This window comes from Heptranchias perlo, chromosome 38 (genome assembly GCF_035084215.1).
Source record: "Heptranchias perlo isolate sHepPer1 chromosome 38, sHepPer1.hap1, whole genome shotgun sequence".
Lineage (NCBI taxonomy): Eukaryota > Metazoa > Chordata > Chondrichthyes > Hexanchiformes > Hexanchidae > Heptranchias > Heptranchias perlo.
In genome coordinates this window covers 13947651-13965862 of record NC_090362.1, presented here as the reverse complement: position 1 = coordinate 13965862, position 18212 = coordinate 13947651, and the positions used below count along the sequence as shown (strand labels likewise).

General features: G+C 53.6%; 1 protein-coding gene across 3 annotated transcripts in view; it reads right to left on the bottom strand.

Annotated features, from left to right (window-relative positions):
- The window catches only part of tp53bp1 (tumor protein p53 binding protein, 1), a 65571-nt gene that overhangs the window by 4821 nt on the left and 42538 nt on the right, over positions 1-18212 (bottom strand). For all 3 annotated transcript variants that reach the window (XM_067973499.1, XM_067973498.1, XM_067973500.1), the window contains exons 17-25: positions 15233-15923; positions 13301-13453; positions 11414-11724; positions 9691-9855; positions 7844-8277; positions 4846-5037; positions 3119-3295; positions 1467-1679; positions 377-471 (exon numbers count right to left, since the gene is read on the bottom strand). In XM_067973499.1, the coding sequence (XP_067829600.1) occupies positions 377-471; positions 1467-1679; positions 3119-3295; positions 4846-5037; positions 7844-8277; positions 9691-9855; positions 11414-11724; positions 13301-13453; positions 15233-15923 (2431 nt within the window). The remainder of the gene's footprint in view (positions 1-376; positions 472-1466; positions 1680-3118; positions 3296-4845; positions 5038-7843; positions 8278-9690; positions 9856-11413; positions 11725-13300; positions 13454-15232; positions 15924-18212) is intronic.

Genomic DNA, 18212 nt, shown 5'->3' with positions numbered 1-18212 from the left:
TGTCAGAGGTGCCGTCTTTCGGATGAGATGTTAAACCGAGGCCCCGTTTGCCCTCTCAGATGGATGTAAAAGATCCTGTGGCACTATTCGAAGACGACCGGGGAGTTCTCCAATATTTATCCCTCAACCAACATCACTAATAATCTGGTCATTATCACATTGCTGTTTGTGGGATCTTGCTGTGCACAAATTGGCTGCCGTGTTCCCTACATTACAACAGTGACTACATTTCAAAGAAGTACTTCATTGGCAGTAAAGCGCTTTGGCACTAAAGCACTGGTGAGGGTTGGGTCACACCGTGTCTGGTTTGGTCTTCATTCCCGAGATCGTTACCAGGCCGGTAGGGTCCGTTGTGAGACGATGTTGGGTGTTTTACCTGCGCCTCGTTGAAATCCTGGAGGATGTACCCGCCCCCGGCTCGAAGCTGTGTCTCGGTGTACTGTTTATTATAGGCTGAGGTCTCGACGTACTCTACAGATAAACAGGGAGAGAGTGAATGGTGCGCTCTCTCTGCCCCCCCCCCCCAACCCCGAATGGTGCGCTCTCTCTGCCCCCCCCCCCAACCCCGAATGGTGCGCTCTCTCTGCCCCCCCCCCCAACCCCGAATGGTGCGCTCTCTCTGCCCCCCCCCCAACCCCGAATGGTGCGCTCTCTCTGCCCCCCCCCCCAACCCCGAATGGTGCGCTCTCTCTGCCCCCCCCCAACCCCGAATGGTGCGCTCTCTCTGCCCCCCCCCCCAACCCCGAATGGTGCGCTCTCTCTGCCCCCCCCCCCCCAACCCCGAATGGTGCGCTCTCTCTGCCCCCCCCCCCAACCCCGAATGGTGCGCTCTCTCTGCCCCCCCCCCCAACCCCGAATGGTGCGCTCTCTCTGCCCCCCCCCCCCAACCCCGAATGGTGCGCTCTCTCTGCCCCCCCCCCCAACCCCGAATGGTGCGCTCTCTCTGCCCCCCAACCCCGAATGGTGCGCTCTCTCTGCCCCCCCCCCAACCCCGAATGGTGCGCTCTCTCTGCCCCCCCCCAACCCCGAATGGTGCGCTCTCTCTGCCCCCCCCCCCCCAACCCCGAATGGTGCGCTCTCTCTGCCCCCCCCAACCCCGAATGGTGCGCTCTCTCTGCCCCCCCCCCCCCAACCCCGAATGGTGCGCTCTCTCTGCCCCCCAACCCCGAATGGTGCGCTCTCTCTGCCCCCCCCCACCCCGAATGGTGCGCTCTCTCTGCCCCCCCCCCACCCCGAATGGTGCGCTCTCTCTGCCCCCCCCCCAACCCCGAATGGTGCGCTCTCTCTGCCCCCCCCCACCCCGAATGGTGCGCTCTTTCTGGTGGTCTCCCCTCCCCCCCCCCGCCCCCCAAAATGGTGCGCTCTTTCTGGTTCTCCCCCCACCCCCGCTATGTGTCGCAAACATTGCCATCATTAATTAACAGAAAGACTACATGGGAAGGAGAGGAAGGAAACGCTGTGCTCACCCTCGTCCTCCTCACTGCTGATCGCTCCATCACGTTGAGCTTGTTTGTTCGTCCTCCTGTCAGATTCCGTTGCCGCGGTGAGGATGAAGGCGTAGCCCACGAAGAGGGTGGGGCTTTTGGGCAAGGGCCCGTGCTGAGCTTCCACCGAGGAGGCAGACTCGCTGGAGATGTCTCCCTCCGACGGGCTGGCAAACCCGCCCAGCTTCGAGCTCCCTGCACACAGGAAACCACAGGTCTCGTTCAAACCCTTCTCTCTCTCGCTCGCTCGTCATCTACCAGTCACAGGTCCACAGTCTCCCAGAGTGAGGACTCTGGACTGTACAACGTGCTTGTCCACATTAAGCACAATTGGGCCTCAGTCCCCTCTGCCAAAACCACCCATTACTCTACAATAACAACTTGCATTTATATAGCCCCTTTAACCTAATAAAAACATCCCAAGGCGTTTCACAGGAGCGTAATCAGACAAAATTTGACACCGAGCCACATAAGGAGATATTAGGACAGGTGACCAAAAGCTTGGTCAAAGAGGTAGGTTTTAAGGAACGTCTTAAAAGGAGGAGAGAGAGGCGGAGAGGTTTAGGGAGAGAATTCCAGAGTTTAGGGCCCAGGTACCTGAAGGCACGGCCACTTCTTTTTCCCACCACAAACTATGATTCTATTGGGCCAAGTGCAGGCAATTGGGACTAGCTTAGTGGTATAAACTGGGCGACATGGACATGTTGGGCCGAAGGGCCTGTTTCCATGTTGTAAACTTCTATGATTCTATCTCCTTAAACTCCTCCCCCCTCACCTCCAACAAATGCAAGGAGCTCATGGACTTTGTTGACACCAAGATGAAGACCAATCTGTGACTAGATCTGCTGATTCCCCTCTATCAGTTGCCTGCCAATCCAACCTGCTCCTCTCCTCCCCTAGCCCTGAATCCGCTTTTCTCTCCCATCTCCTTCGATGCTCATCTCATCTCTGAAGACCCATCTCCAGCTCCCTCATCCCCATTCCTACTAAACTGCTGACCACCCTTCTTGGCTCCCCACCTGCTAGTTGACATTGTAAATTGGACCCTCTCCTCTGGCACTGTCCCTCCTCCCTTTCAAAACCACCATCACCCCCTCCTCAAAAAAAAAAACCCTCCTTGCAAACTGCGGCCCCCATCTCCAACCCACCCTTTCCTCTCCAAAAGTCCTTAAACAGGTTCTTGCCTCCCAAATCTGTGCTGATCTCTCTCGACACTGCTTTGAGTCTCCAATCAGGTTTTCAACCCTCCCACGGCAATGAAACAGCCCCCGCCAGTCACAAATGGCATTCCCTGTGTCCGAGAACATGGTGAATTACGCTGCCTCGTCCTCTCTCGGCAGCTTTTGATTCTCAACAGGCTGGGGCTCTTTTCTCCAGAAATGAGAAGGCTGAGGGGGTGACCCGATGCAGGTCTTTAAAAGTAACATTAGTGTACGCTAAGGGAATCGGATATAGAATTGAAAAGGGAGCATTTGCAGGGCTGTGGGGAAAGAGCAGGGGGAGTGGGACTAATTGGAGAGCTCGTTCAAAGAGCCAGCACAGGCACGATGGGCCGAATGGCCTCCTTCAGTGCCCTAGGATTCTAAAACCGGACACCAAATCCCAATCCGCCCGCCAAACTTTCCCGCCATTACCGGATTTCCCGGACCCCGGCTTGCGGCCGCGTTTTGCGGGAGACCGTTCCTCGTCCGAGCTCATCAGCTTCCTCTTGCCGGTGAGCGCCAGGCCCCTCGGGCTCTCCGCCTGCTTCCTGGACGGGGTGGTGGCGCCCACGTTGCTGCGGCGCTTGCGTTTCCCCTCCACGAGGTTATCTGGAGACGCAAGACAAATCCATCGGTTATAAAAGCACGGCTCAGCACAACAACAACAACAACAGCCGGGGCTGAGACCCAGAAACGCCCCAAAGCCCCTGTCCAGCCAGGTTACAACAACTCGCATTTATACAGCGCCTTTAACGTAGTGAAAACAAGCCCAAGGCTTCACAGCAGCGATTATCAAACAAAAATTTGACACCGAGGCCACATAAGGAGATATTAGGACAGGTGACCGAAAGCTCGGTCAAAGAGGTAGGTTTTAAGGAGCGTCTTAAAGGAGGAGAGAGAGGCGGAGAGGTTTAGGGAGGGAATTCCAGAGCTTGGGGCCAAGACGGCTGAAGGCACGGCCGCCAATGGTCGGGCGATTAAAATCAGGGATGCGCAAGAGGCCAGAATTGGAGGAGCGCAGAGATCTCGGAGGTTTGTAGGGCTGGAGGGGGGAGGAAATGGAGGGATTTGAAAACAAGGATGATAGCTAAACAGTAATGACAAATAATTAAATTGTATCAAATATAATATTAATTGAGGTTTTTAAATAAAGAAATACATTTATAAATAGTGACATGGAGTACAAAAGCAAGGAAGTTATGCTAAACCTTTACAAAACACTGGTTAGGCCTCAGCTGGAGTATTGTGTCCAATTCTGGACACCACACTTTCAAGGCCTTGGAGAGGGATGAGGGACTTCAGTTTATGTGGAGAGATTGGAGAAACTGGGGTTGTTCTCCTTACAGCAGAGAAGGTCAAGGGGAGGTTTAATAGAGATGTTCAAAATTATGAGGGGTTTTGATAGAGTAAATAGAGAGAAATGGTTACCACTGGCAGGAGGGTCGGTAACCAGAGGACACAGATTTAAGATAATTGGCAAAAGAACCAGCTGGGAGATGGGAAATTCTTTTAACGCAGCGAGTTGTGATGATCTGGAATGCGCTGCCTGAAATGGCGGTGGAAGCAGATTCAATAGTAACTTTCAAAAGGGAATTGGATAAATAATTCAAAAAGGAAAAATTTCCAGGGCTATGGGGAAAGAGCAGGGGGAGTGGGGCTAATTGGATAGCTCTTTCAAAGAGCCGGCACAGGCACGATGGGCCGAATGGCCGCCTCCTGGGCTGTAACATTCTATGAATGTAAGTTTTTTCTAAAATAACATCATCATCCTTCGATATGATGCAGACATGCTCGTCATCAATCACCAAGAATGCTCCTTTAGCAACACCCCCTCCCATACTTTGTACCAGCACGGTAGAGGGCTCCTCCGAAGGATGAAGTCTCGCTGCCCACCTGTGGACTGACCCACCTGGAGCAGGAGAGTGCCAGACCTCAGCCAGGCCCACAGTCGGTGCCCCCAAAATTAGCCCGGATTCCCAGCCCTCGCTGCCACCTGGCGTGCATCGGCGGTGGGGGGGGAGCAAGGACTCGGCCCGCCCGTGACGCCCTCCACAGTTGAATGGCCAGCTGCCTAGGCTGGCACACGCAGGGTGGCCACTCGAGGCAGCAGACTCGAGAGCAAAAAGGCGGCTCAGAGGAAGCGCGCCGTTCCATCTTACCCAAGCTGATGTCCGCTGCCATGGTGAGGGGCGTGGTGGGGTCGCAGGGGTCGAGGCCGAACTGCTCCCGTAGCCGGTTGCCCTGCTCGAGGGACAGGATGACCGCCATTCGCTTGTACCACTTCCGCATGCCGTCCTTCTCGATGCAGTAGTAGAATTCCTCGGCCTCCTTCCGGTGAGCCTTCACGATACCTGCGGAGAACGGCGCACGAGACGGTGAGACAACACGTCGACTGGCGCAGCACTCGCCCTTCCTGCAACGGAAAAGGTCCCCAAGGTGCTTTACAAGAGGAGTTTGGGTCTGGGGTTGGGTGGGACGACACTTGAGCATTAAGAGATCACGGCCAGAGTTGGCCAAGAGACCAGAAATGTAGGGAGAGAATCCTGAGGAGGAGGGGCTGAAGGGTCGGCTGCAGATGGAGGAGGAGAACGGTAGCCCAGGGTCGGAGGAGCAGAGTGTCTGTGCTAGAACGTGGGACTCCTGAAGATCTAAGCAGTTGGGTAGAGTAGAGGCCTTGGAGTCTTCGAAGAGCAGGGTCAGGATTTGACAGTTATATCTCTGTCCAGCCTGTGGAGGACGTAAATATACTGCCCCCCACCAACTCATTTTCTTGCATTTATATACCACCTCAGGATGTCCCAAAACACTTTACAGCCAATTAAGTACTTTTGAAGTGCTGTAACTTAGGAAACACGACAGCCAATTTGCACACAGCAAGATCCCACAAACAGCAATGAGATAATGACCAGATAATCTGTTTTAGGTGTTGGTTGAGGGATAAATATTGGCCAGGATACCAGGGAGAAGTCCCCTGCTCTTCTTCAAAATATTGGCCGTGGGATCTTTTACATTCACCTAAGGGCAGAAGGGGCCCCGGTTTAACGCCTCATCAGAAAGACGGCACCTCCGACAGTGCAGCACTCCCTCAGTACTGCACTGGGAGTGTCAGCCGAGATTAGCTGTAAAACTGGAGAGTCTCTGCAGAGCACTGATCAGATTTGCAGGTTTTGTTTTAACAGTATGTACCTTTCTGTGACTCTGCCCCCACCCCCCCCCTCAAACAGCCGCCCAGCAGGAATTAACCCCAATAGATGGTGAGTCGTCCTTTGAATGACACAGCGCACAGTAACAAATTAATTAAAATTATTCATTGTCGGGTTATGGGCGACATTTATGGCCCATCCCTAGTTGCCCCAAGATGGTGGTTTGACAGTGTCTTGCTAGGCCACTTCAGAGGGCAGTTAAGAGTCAATCACGTTGGTGTGGGGCTGGAGTCACGTATAGGCCCAGACCGGGTAAGGACGGCAGGTTTCCTTCCTTAAAGGACATTGGTGAACCAGTTGGGTTTTTACAACAATCCGACAGCTTCACGGTCACTTTTAATGATACCAGATTTTTATTTGGGTATTAAGGGGTATGGAGCAAAGGCAGGTAAATGGAGATGAGGTACAGATCAGCCATGATCTAAATTGAATAGCGGAACAGGCTCGAAGGGCTGAATGGCCTACTCCTGTTCCTGTGTAACAGGCTCGAGGGACCATAAGACCATAAGAGATAGGAGCAGGAGTAGGCCATTCGGCCCCTCGAGCCTGCTCCGCCATTCAATGAGATCATGGCTGATCTGATTTTTACCTCAACTCCACTTTCCTGCCCTTTCCCCATATCCTTTGACTCCCTCGCTGATCAAAAATTTGTCCAACTCAGCCTTGACTGTATTCAATGACTCAGCCTCCACAGCTTTTTGGGGTAAAGAATTCCAAAGATTCACGACTCTCTGGGAGAGGAAATTCCTCCTCATTTCTGTCTTAAACAGGCGACCCCTAATTCTGAGACTATGCCCCTAGTTTTAGATTCCCCCATGAGGGGTAACATCCTCTCAGCATCTACCCTATCGCGTCCCCTCAGAATCTTGTATGTTTCAATAAGATCTCCTCTCATTCTTCTAAACTCCAATGAGTATAGACCCAACCTGTTCAATCTTTCCTCAAAAGACAACGCTTCCATACCCAGAATCAACCTAGTGAACCTTCTCTGAACTGTCTCCAATGCAAGTATGTCCTTCCTTAAATAAGGGAACTGTATGCAGAACTCCAGGTGTGGTCTCACCAGCACCTTGTTGTAGTATGACTTCCCTGCTTTTATACTCCATTCCCCTAGAAATAAAGGCCAATATTCCATTTGCCTTCCGAATTACCTGCTGCACCTGTATGTTGACTTTTTGTGTTTCATGTACGAGGACACCCAGATCCCTCTGTACCGCAGTATTTTGTAATATTTCTCCATTCAAATAATATTTTGCTTTTTTATTTTTCCTCCCAAAGTGGATGACTTCACATTTTCCCACATTATATTCCGTCTGCCAAATTTTTGCCCATTCACTTAACCTGTCAATATCCCTTTGCAGACACTTTGTGTCCTCATCGCAACTTGCTTTTCCACCTATCTTTGTATCATCAGCAAATTTGGTCACAAGACACTCTGTTCCTTCATCCAAGTCATTGATATATATTATAAATAGTTGAGGCCCCAGCACTGAGCCCTGCGGCACCCCACTAGTTACAGATTGCCATTTTGAAAATGACCCTTTTATCCCGACTCTTTGTTTTCTGTTAGTTAGCCACTCCTCTATCCATGCCAGTATAGTAACCCCAACACCATGAGCTCTTATCTTGTGCAGTAATCTTTTATGTGGCACCTTATCGAATGCCTCTTGGAAATCTAAATATACCACATCAATTGGTTCCCCTTTATCCACCCTGCCTGGTACTTCCTCAAAGAGGGGCTGAATGGCCTACTCCTGTTCCTGTGTAACAGGCTCGAGGGGCTGAATGGCCTTATTCCCGATCCTGCGTATTTCCAGATTTTATCTTTAAAACTGAACTCAAGATTCTCAAGCCGCCCCCACGGTGGGATTCGAACTCGTGCTTCTCTGGGTTACCAGCCCAGTGACCTAACCCGCTGTGCCACCCTACCAGTCCTGTGGGGAGCCAAATCTACCTGCACTGAAGTACTCGTCGTCAGACAGGGCCGTCACCTCAGTGTCCACGGGGATGGGATCGCACAGCAGGATGTCCTTGCCCGACACTTCGCACTCGTAGCCGTCGTCGAACAGCACCTTGTACTTCCCGGCCCCCGAGTCCCGGGTAATGGCCCCCGAGTAGAAGTAGCCGTTGGAGGACCACTTGGCCACTACCCTCAGCCCCACGAAGCTGCTGGCCGGGGGCTCGGGGTCAGGCGGCAACGGCGACGACCCCTGGGGCGGGGCCTCCGGCGAGCCGGAGCGGGGGAAGCCAGGCGCCCCGGGCCTCCCGGGTCGGAGGCCCTGCTCGGGTGGGGGGCGGGCCGTGATGCGGGTGTAGTGTTCCTCCTCCGGCGATGTGCCGCTGGACGGCTCCTCCCCACGCACCCGACTCAGCGCCTGCATCATCTCCCTGCGGGGTAAAAAAAAAACAAGATGGCGACAAGAGGCGGGACATCGGAGAGACAGAAAGAACGAACTTGCGTTTTTATCCCCCCCTTCCCTCTCCTTCCCCTCAGGGGAATGAGGGGTTCACACCCCAGGGCACACAAATCAGAAGCGAGGGGAAATTTCTTCACCCCCAAAAGGACAATAGAATTACATAGAATTTTACAGCACAGAAACAGGCCATTCGGCCCGTCTGGTCTATGCCAGTGTTTATACTCCGCACCAGCCTCCTCCCACCCCTCTTCATCTCACCCTATCACCGAATCCGAGCCTGTGTTGTAGTCCTGTCTATGACTTCCACTGCTTTCGATGACTGCTCTCCGCTGTTGGGAGTGTCAAATTTACCCCATTGCAAGAAGGCAAAGTTGATCCACTCAAAAGGGACAAACTTAGAAAGAAGACTTGCATTTCTATAGGGCCTTTCACAACTTCAGCCATTTACAGCCAGTGAAGTACTGTTCGAAGTGTGCTCACTGTTGTAATGTAGGAAACGCGGCAGCCAATTTGCGCACAGCAAGATCCCACAAACAGCAATGAGATAATGACCAGATAATCTGTTTTTTTTAGTGCTTTTTGGTTGAGATATAAATAATGGCCAGGACACCGGGGAGAACTCTCCTGCTCTTCTTCAAAATAGTGCCATGGGATCTTTTACATCCACCTGAGGGAGCAGACGGGTCCTCGGTTTAACGTCTCATCCAAAAGACGGCACCTCTGACAGTGCAGCACTCCCTCGGTACTGCGCCGGGAGGGCCAGCCTAGATTCTGTGCTCAAGTCTCTGGAGTGGGGACTTGAACCCACAACCCTCTGACTCGGAGGCGAGAGTGTTGCCCACTGAGACAGGGTCGACAGGAGGTTGGCCTCTGACCATACGTGCCGAACGGTGTGGGGGTTTTTTTTTTGCCTCTCCCAGGAGATTACATGGCTGTGCGGAAGGAGATGGGGTGTGGGGGAGGGAAGGATTACATGGCTGTGGAGAGGGAGGGGGTGTTGGAGGGGGGTGGGGGGAGGAAAGGAGGTGATGCTCCAGCCATCGAGAGTGTGGCAACAGGGCGGTGCACTGGGTCAGACACCGACCTTTCACCTCTGGGGCCTGGGTGCAAGCCCAGCCCAGACCGATGTGCTGGTTGCCTCTGTCTGCAGCTGCAAGGGTCAGTGCCTGAAACGGGAGTGCAATCTCAATCCAGCACTAAACTACCCTGACTGAAAAAATCACTCTTTGAGAAGCTACAGGACAACTGGCATCATTAGGGGATCAAGAGAGGGGGGGGGCATTCTGCTCTGGTCGGGGGGCACGGTGGAAGCAGCTGTTGACTTAGAAAGTCTTCCATTTCCCCAGGACTTTTCATTCCCAGGTTCCCCGACAGCGCTGCTTACCTCCCAACTAAAGATCTGATGGGGGGCCGTCCTCGCCTTCCTCTACCGCGCGTTGCAGGGCTTCTTGGTATCTGTTTATTGATCATGGCGGCCTCTTCATCCTCCGCCACTCCGGACAGCAGATGTTTAGAGGGTGACCAGTGCTGGGCTCCAACCTTTCTAGGGCTAAAAAGAAGAAAAAAAAAACACAAATCAAAAAGACGGGAGACGCAGACAACAAAATCACAGGCAGATCCATCCTGGAAATGTGCTATGGTGAATGGGCCACATGAAGTAACTCCTCCCAACCACCGAGAGGCGCAATGGGCTGGGCATCAGCCTTCCAACTTAGGAATTAGGTTCAAATTCAGCCCAGACCCTCGAGGTGAACGTCTCCTCTGTAGGGAGTCACGTGTGAACTAAACTAGAACAGCTCATTGAAACATATAAAATTCTGAGAGGGTTTGACAGAGTAGATGTGGAGAGGCTGTTTCCCCTAGCTGGAGAGTGTGGAACTAGGGGGTATAGTCGCAGGATATGGGGTGGACGATTTAGGACTGAGATGAGGAGGAATTTCTTCACTCAGAGGGTGGTGAATCTTTGGAATTCTCTACCCCAGAGGGCTGTGGATGCTCGGTCGTTGAGTATGTTCAAGGCTGGGATCGATAGATTTTTGGACTCTGGGGAATCAAGGGATATGGGGATTGGGCGGGGAAGTGGAGTTGAGGTCAAAGATCAGCCATGATCTGATTGAATGGCGGAGCAGGCTCGAGGGGCCGTATGGCCTACCCCTGCTCCCATTTCTTATGTTCTTATAAGATTATATACGATTCAATTAGATCACCGCTCATTCTTCTGAACTCCAGAGTATAGGCCCATTCTACTCAACTTCTCCTCAAAGGAATCAGTCTAGTGAACCTTCGTTGCAGAGCCTCTAAAGCAAGTATATCCTTCCTTAGATAAGGAGAACAAAACTGTACACAGTACTCCAGGTGAGGTCTCACCAAAGCCCTGTACAATTGTGGTAAGACTTCCTTATTCTTGTACTCCAACCCCTTTCCAACAAAGGCCAATATGCCATAGGCAGTCCAAGCACTGCACAAAACCTGCCCCTGATTGGCGAGCTCACACAGAGAGGCCACAGGACGACTGGTGAGATTTTTTTTAAAAGTCACACTGGTACAGAAGGGCACACACTTCTGAGGTTGGGGCCAAGACAAGCACAGTGTAGAGGGAGTTTTACTCTATATCTAACCCGTGCTGTACCTGCCCTGGGAGTGTTTGATGGGACAGTGTAGAGGGAGCTTTACTCTGTATCTGACCCGTGCTGTACCTGCCCTGGGAGTGTTTGATGGGACAGTGTAGCGGGAGCTTTACTCTGTATCTAACCCGTGCTGTACCTGCCCTGGGAGTGTTTGATGGGACAGTGTAGCGGGAGCTTTACTCTGTATCTAACCCGTGCTGTACCTGCCCCTGGGAGTGTTTGATGGGGCAGTGTAGCGGGAGCTTTACTCTGTATCTAACCCGTGCTGTACCTGAATACAGCAGTGACATCACAAAAAATAATTTCCCAGTAGCACTGCCCATCCTGGGCGAACAGCCACTTGGGCAAAGTACCGGAGGGCAGCCCCACGGAACTTCACCCCAGTGGGGAGGCGACAAGAGCAAAGAGGGGAGCAAAAAAAAAGGGAGGGCCAACACACGCCCCATCTCTGACACTCCCGCTCGCCAGCGTTGCACCCACCTGAGCTTAGACTGGATTCCCCTACCACTGGGCACGACGAACTCCCGAGGGTCGGTCCCTCCGTTCTTCCCTCTCGTGGTGCCTCCGCCCCTTCCCCGCTCGTGAGACGCAGGGGCCCCTCCGCTGCTGCTGCTGCTGTGTGCCAGTGACATGATGCTGCTGGCCCCGCTCGAGGCCCGCAGTAAGCTGGAGGCTTTCGAGGATAGGGAGCTGACGTCGGCCAGGTCCCCAGACGTCATGGACCCGGTTGCCCTCGACGGTGAGACCTCGTTCTCGTATTCCCGGCATTCCACCACTGGCTCCTCGCTCTCCTATCGAAAATAAAACATGCAACGCAGACAGAAAGGGCAGTGTAAGTGTTTCTACTGCGTCTAAGCTGAGATCTGTGGTTTATTTACAGTCAGACAGTTGTCAGCCTGTGGCTCAGTGGGCAGCACTCTCGTCTCTGGTCAGAAGGCCGTGGGTTCAAAGCCCCAGTCCAGAGACTTGAGCCCATAATCCAGGCTGACACTCCAGTGCAGTACTGAGGGAGTGCTCGTTAACAGGAAACCTGCTTCCTCCGCTACTTGTTTTGCCCACAGTCTAAATCAGACAGCCCGCTCGCAGTACTGAGGGAGTGCTGCACTGTCGGAGGTGCCGTCTTTTGGATGGGACATTAAACCGAGGCCGAGTCTGCCCTCTCGGTGGACGAAAAAGATCCCATGGTACTATTTCAAAGAAGAGCAGGGGAGTTCACCCTGGTGTCCTGGTCAATATTTATCCCTCAACCAACATCACTAAAAAACAGATTATCTGGTCATCATCACGTTGCTGTTTGTGGGATCTTGCTGTGCGCAAATTAGCTGCAGCGTTTCCTACATTACAACAGTGACTACGCTTCAAAAAAGTGCTTCATTGGCTGTAAAGCGCTTTGGGGTGTCTTAAGGTTGTGAAAACGCTGTAGAAATGCAAGTCATTTCTTTTATTTATCCAACTCTTCGACTCAACACTGCACCAGCTGCTCTCGGTGATGCCTGTAACACTTATACTTTTCTCTGGGTGGAGAAGGTTCCTTCTGTAATCGAGGCTCGCTCGAGGCTCGTTAATGGGAAACACCGCCCGCCGATCGCCAGCCAGCACCGATCGCCAGCACCGCCCGCCGATCGCCAGCCAGCACCGATCGCCAGCACCGCCCGCCGATCGCCAGCCAGCACCGCCCGCCGATCGCCAGCCAGCACCGCCCGCCGATCGACCGCCAGCACCGCCCGCCGATCGACCGCCAGCACCGCCCGCCGATCGACCGCCAGCACCGCCCGCCGATCGACCGCCAGCACCGCCCGCCGATCGACCGCCAGCACCGCCCGCCGATCGACCGCCAGCACCGCCCGCCGATCGACCGCCAGCACCGCCCGCCGATCGACCGCCAGCACCGCCCGCCGATCGACCGCCAGCACCGCCCGCCGATCGACCGCCAGCACCGCCCGCCAGCACCGCCCGCCGATCGACCGCCAGCACCGCCCGCCGATCGCCAGCACCGCCCGCCGATCGCCCGCCAGCACCGCCCGCCGATCGCCCGCCAGCACCGCCCGCCGATCGACCGCCAGCACCGCCCGCCGATCGACCGCCAGCACCGCCCGCCGATCGACCGCCAGCACCGCCCGCCGATCGACCGCCAGCACCGCCCGCCGATCGACCGCCAGCACCGCCCGCCGATCGACCGCCAGCACCGCCCGCCGATCGACCGCCAGCACCGCCCGCCGATCGACCGCCAGCACCGCCCGCCGATCGACCGCCAGCGGTCCAACGGGCTGGACCAAGTCTCCATCTCTCAGTCAGTAGCTTCTTCGAGCACGATCCTCAACTAAAGACCCCCCACCCCAAACCCCACTCCGCCGAGTCAGCCCTCACCTCGGTCACTTTGCGTTCCACTTCTTTCCCGTCCATGTAGTAAACGTCGGTGATGATTCGAGTCAGCACTGTGCGCACCTCGCGGATTGTCCGGACATGTCTGCGCAGGAGCCGGCCGAGCGGGGGTGGAGGCAGCTCAAACTCCTCCTCCTCCTTAAACAAGCATTTCAGCAAAACAAATGTGAATAAGGCCCCCCGCCCACAGAATACTAACTGGTTGACCGAGGGTGAACCCAGACTATGGCTTCAAGTTAAAGCAGCACTAGGTGATGTTATCTGAAATCAGTGAGAAATAGTTAAGACAGATGTTACAGGAATTTGTTTTTAAACTCAGAGTGTGAAATGTTTGGAATAATCTGCAAAAATATTAGGAATGTTCAAAATGCAGCTGCATCAAATGGGAGAGTTAGTGTACCAGAGGAATGGGACTCGATGGGAGAGTTAGTGTACCAGAGGAATGGGACTCGATGGGAGGGTTAGTGTACCAGAGGAATGGGACTCGATGGGAGGGTTAGTGTACCAGAGGAATGGGACTCGATGGGAGGGTTAGTGTACCAGAGGAATGGGACTCGATGGGAGGGTTAGTGTACCAGAGGAATGGGACTCGATGGGAGGGTTAGTGTACCAGAGGAATGGGACTCGATGGGAGGGTTAGTGTACCAGAGGAATGGGACTCGATGGGAGGGTTAGTGTACCAGAGGGATGGGACTCGATGGGAGGGTTAGTGTACCAGAGGGATGGGACTCGATGGGAGAGTTAGTGTACCAGAGGAATGGGACTCGATGGGAGGGTTAGTGTACCATAGAAAAGATACAGCACAGAGGGGGGCCATTCGGCCCATCGTGTCCGTGCTGGCTCGAAGAACAGCCAGGTGCCCATTCTAATCCCACCTTCCAGCACCCCGTCCGTAGCCCTGCAGCTTACAGCACTTTAGGTGCAGGTCCGGGTACTTTTTAAAAAAGTTGAGGGTCCCTGCCTCTATCACCAATTCGGGCAGCGAATTCCATACACCCACCACCCTCTGGTGAGTTTTTCCTCATGTCCCCTCTAATCCTTCCGCCAATCAGCTTAAATCTCTGTCCTCTAGTTCTTGAACTCTCCGCTAGGGGAAACAGGTACTTCCTGTTTACTCTATCTAGGCCCCTCATAATTTTGTACACCTCAATCAAGTCTCCCCTCAGCCTCCTCTGCTCCAAGGAAAACAACACCAGCCTATCCAGAGGGATGGGACTCGACGGGGAGAGTCAGGGTACTGGAGGGATGGGACTCGACGAGGGGAGTCAGGGTACTGGAGGGATGGGACTCGACGGAGGGGAGTCAGGGTACTGGAGGGATGGGACTCGACGGAGGGGAGTCAGGGTACTGGAGGGATGGGACTCGACGGGGGGAGTCAGGGTACTGGAGGGATGGGACTCGACGGGGAGAGTCAGGGTACTGGAGGGATGGGACTCGACGGGGAGAGTCAGGGTACTGGAGGGATGGGACTCGACGGGGAGAGTCAGGGTACTGGAGGGATGGGACTCGACGGGGGGGGAGTCAGGGTACTGGAGGGATGGGACTCGACGGGGAGAGTCAGGGTACTGGAGGGATGGGACTCGACGGGGAGAGTCAGGGTACTGGAGGGATGGGACTCGACGGGGGGAGTCAGGGTACTGGAGGGATGGGACTCGACGGGGAGAGTCAGGGTACTGGAGGGATGGGACTCGACGGGGGGGAGTCAGGGTACTGGAGGGATGGGACTCGACGGGGGGAGTTTGGGTACTGGAGGGATGGGATGAAAGAATTATGGGAGTGCACGATTGAGCAACCACACAGATTCTGGATGGATTGGGCTCGTTGACCTCTCACTCCGGGCTTTACGTTTCACCAGCAGGATAAGCTCAACATCTAATGTCACAGAAGAAAAAAAAAGACAAGAGAACGGTTTAGTACCTGACTGTGAAGGGAGTCGGTGTCTCGCTCGTCTGAACCCTGATTTGCGTGGAAAGACGTGCTCCTTGACCTCATTTGGGGTTGCCCAGAAGTCCCTTCAGTCTGTACCATGGCGTCCCGAGATGGAAGTTTGCTGTGCTCCTCCCGTGTTGCGCTGCCGATGACGCCGCCAGTCTGAGTGGCGGTATGCATGACGCTAAAGTCTGCCGGACACGGGGAAAGCCCACGAGACTGCCTCGCCTGGGCACTGGCTTTGTCCTTGGCTGCCCTCCTCCCTGTTGGGTCGCCCGATGTCTTCTTCTCAACTGCGAGACAGGCCTGGGGCGGCTCGCTGACCTCCCGCGTTCTCTCCTGAGCCTCATCGTCTGTATCCCCCCGGCCTGGGGCCACCCTCTGACCGCAGGCCACCACGTCCAACTCCATGGCTTCTTCCTCGCTTTCCCCCCTGCTCCCCGCCAAAGGCTTGCCGGCACCGACTTCCGGCATGGACTCCTCGGGAGTCTCCTCGACTTCTGCCTCCTCCTCCTCCTTCTCCTCCTCCTCCTCCTCCTCGTCCATGGGCGGCGTCTGGCTGACCAGGATGTGGCGCTGCGCCCGCTGCTTCACGCGTTGTTGGCGTTGCCAACTCTTGTGCTCTTCGCAAGGTTCCTCAGTCTCTTCCTCAGTGCTGGGGAGGTCGTACGGGTCATTTCTGAAAACGGAGTCAGCAACAGGACCGAGTGAGAGGAAAAAAGTCTCTAAGCTCCCCCCCTCCCCGTCCCACAGTGGCTCAATCAGTAAACCCATCACATGCCTCCACTGGCAGGAGGGTCGGTAACCAGAGGACACAGATTTAAGGTAATTGGCAAAAGAACCAGAGAAGGAGATGAGGAGAATTTTTTTTTTTTGAGCTGTTCTGATCTGGAATGCGCTGCCTGAGAGGGCGGTGGAAGCAGATTCAATACTAACTTTCAAAAGGGAATTGGATAAATACTTGAAGGGGAAAAATTTACAGGGCTATGGGGAAAGAGCAGGGGGAGTGGGACTAATTGGATAGCTCTTTCAAAGAGCCAGCACAGCATGATGGACCGAACTGCCTCCTTCTGTGCTGTACGATTCCATGATTCTACATTGCGATACTGGGCTACACAGATCAGGAAGGTCCCAGGCTGTCCCTGTTGAATTTGTTGACCTCAGAGCAGGACTGACACTAGCCTGGGCGAGGGAAGGGGGAAAAAAAAATAAAACCACAGCCAGCATCTCCCATCCCAATCCAGCAACACATCCTGGGACGTGCTCATGTCTACAGGTGCTTGTGTGTAAATATAAGTGGGGGGGGGGGGGGGGGGGACATAATCAGGCTCCAGAGGTCAAATAGCCGGCTGACAATGTCCCTGTTTACGGTCAGCCGTGAGGACTAGTCACTTGACGAGGGTACCAGAGGGCCACTGGACTCCAGCTTGAGAAAGTGAGGGTGGGAAAAATACTGCACAGGTTAACCTCCAGCGCAGCTAAAGGGAAGAGCCAGGACAAACACGTAACGGGCTATAAGGTTTAAAGTAAATTTCTTTCTCTCACCCTAGTGAGAGCACATTGACTCTGTCTCACATTCACTAGTGGGGTGCCCCAAGGATCGGTGCTCGGGCCTCAGCTATTTACAATCTATATTAATGACTTAGATGAAGGGACCGAGTGTAATGTATCCAAGTTTGCTGACGATGCAAAGGTAGGTGGGAAAGTAAGCTGTGAGGAGGACACAGAGAGTCTGCAAAGGGATATGGACAGGTTAAGTGAGTGGGCAAGAAGGTGGCAGATGGAGTATAAAGTGGGGAAATGTGAGGTTATTCACTTTGGTTGGAAGAATAGAAAAGCAGAATATTTTTTAAATGATGAGAAACTATTAAATGTAGGTGTTCAGAGAGATTTGGGTGTCCTCGTACAAGAAACACAGAAAGCTGGAATGCAGGTACAGCAGGCAATTAGGAAGGCAAATGGCATGTTGGCCTTTATTGGAAGGGGGTTGGAGTACAAGAGTAAGGAAGTCTTACTACAATTGTACAGGGCTTTAGTGAGACCTCACCTGGAGTACTGTGTACAGTTTTGTTCTCCTTATCTAAGGAAGGATATACTCGCCTTAGAGGCGGTGCAACAAAGGTTCCCTAGATTAATTCCTGGGATGAGAGGGTTGTCCTATGAAGAGAGATTGAGTAAAATGGACCTTTACTCTCTGGAGTTTAGAAGAATAAGAGGTGATCTCATAGAAACATATAAGATTATGAGGGGGCTTGACAGGGTAGATGCTGAGAGATTGTTTCCCATGGCTGGTGAGTCTAGAACTAGGGGACACAGTCGCAGGATAAGAGGTCGGCCATTTAAGATTGAGATGAGGAGGAATTTCTTCACTCCGGGGGTTGTGAATCTTTGGAATTCTCTCCCCCAGAGGACTGTGGATGCTGAGTCATTGAATATATTCAAGGCTGAGATCGATGATTTTTGGACTCTGAGGCAATCAAGGAATGTGGGGATCGGGCGGGAAAGTGGAGTTGAGGTCAAAGATCAGCCATGATCTTATTGAATGGTGGAGCAGGCTTGAGGGGCCGTATGGCCTACTCCAGCTCCTATTTCTTATGTGAGCGACTGACCCATTAGGACTTTGCATCAGGTCCTGTTTATTTGGTTTCTCATTTTTTTTTAAAAAATGGGCCTAAACATTTTCCTCCCTGGAGAAGCTCATCTCACAGATTTAGATACGAAAGGACATCGATCGCAGGCTGGAGAGCGAGTGACGTCGACAGTACAAAACCTTGAGTAACAGGCAGGCCTGTGCAGGTTTACAGCATCCAGTGCCGATATCGCAGAGACAATTCAGAGGTGACACTGCAACAAAGCTCCCTCAAAATGGGCAGTCTGGGGCAAACCAGTGCTTACTTTTGCAAACATTCCCCACAATTTTGTTTGGCCTCCAATCTTGCCCCTCGAGTGCAGGAGATTGAGGGGTGAT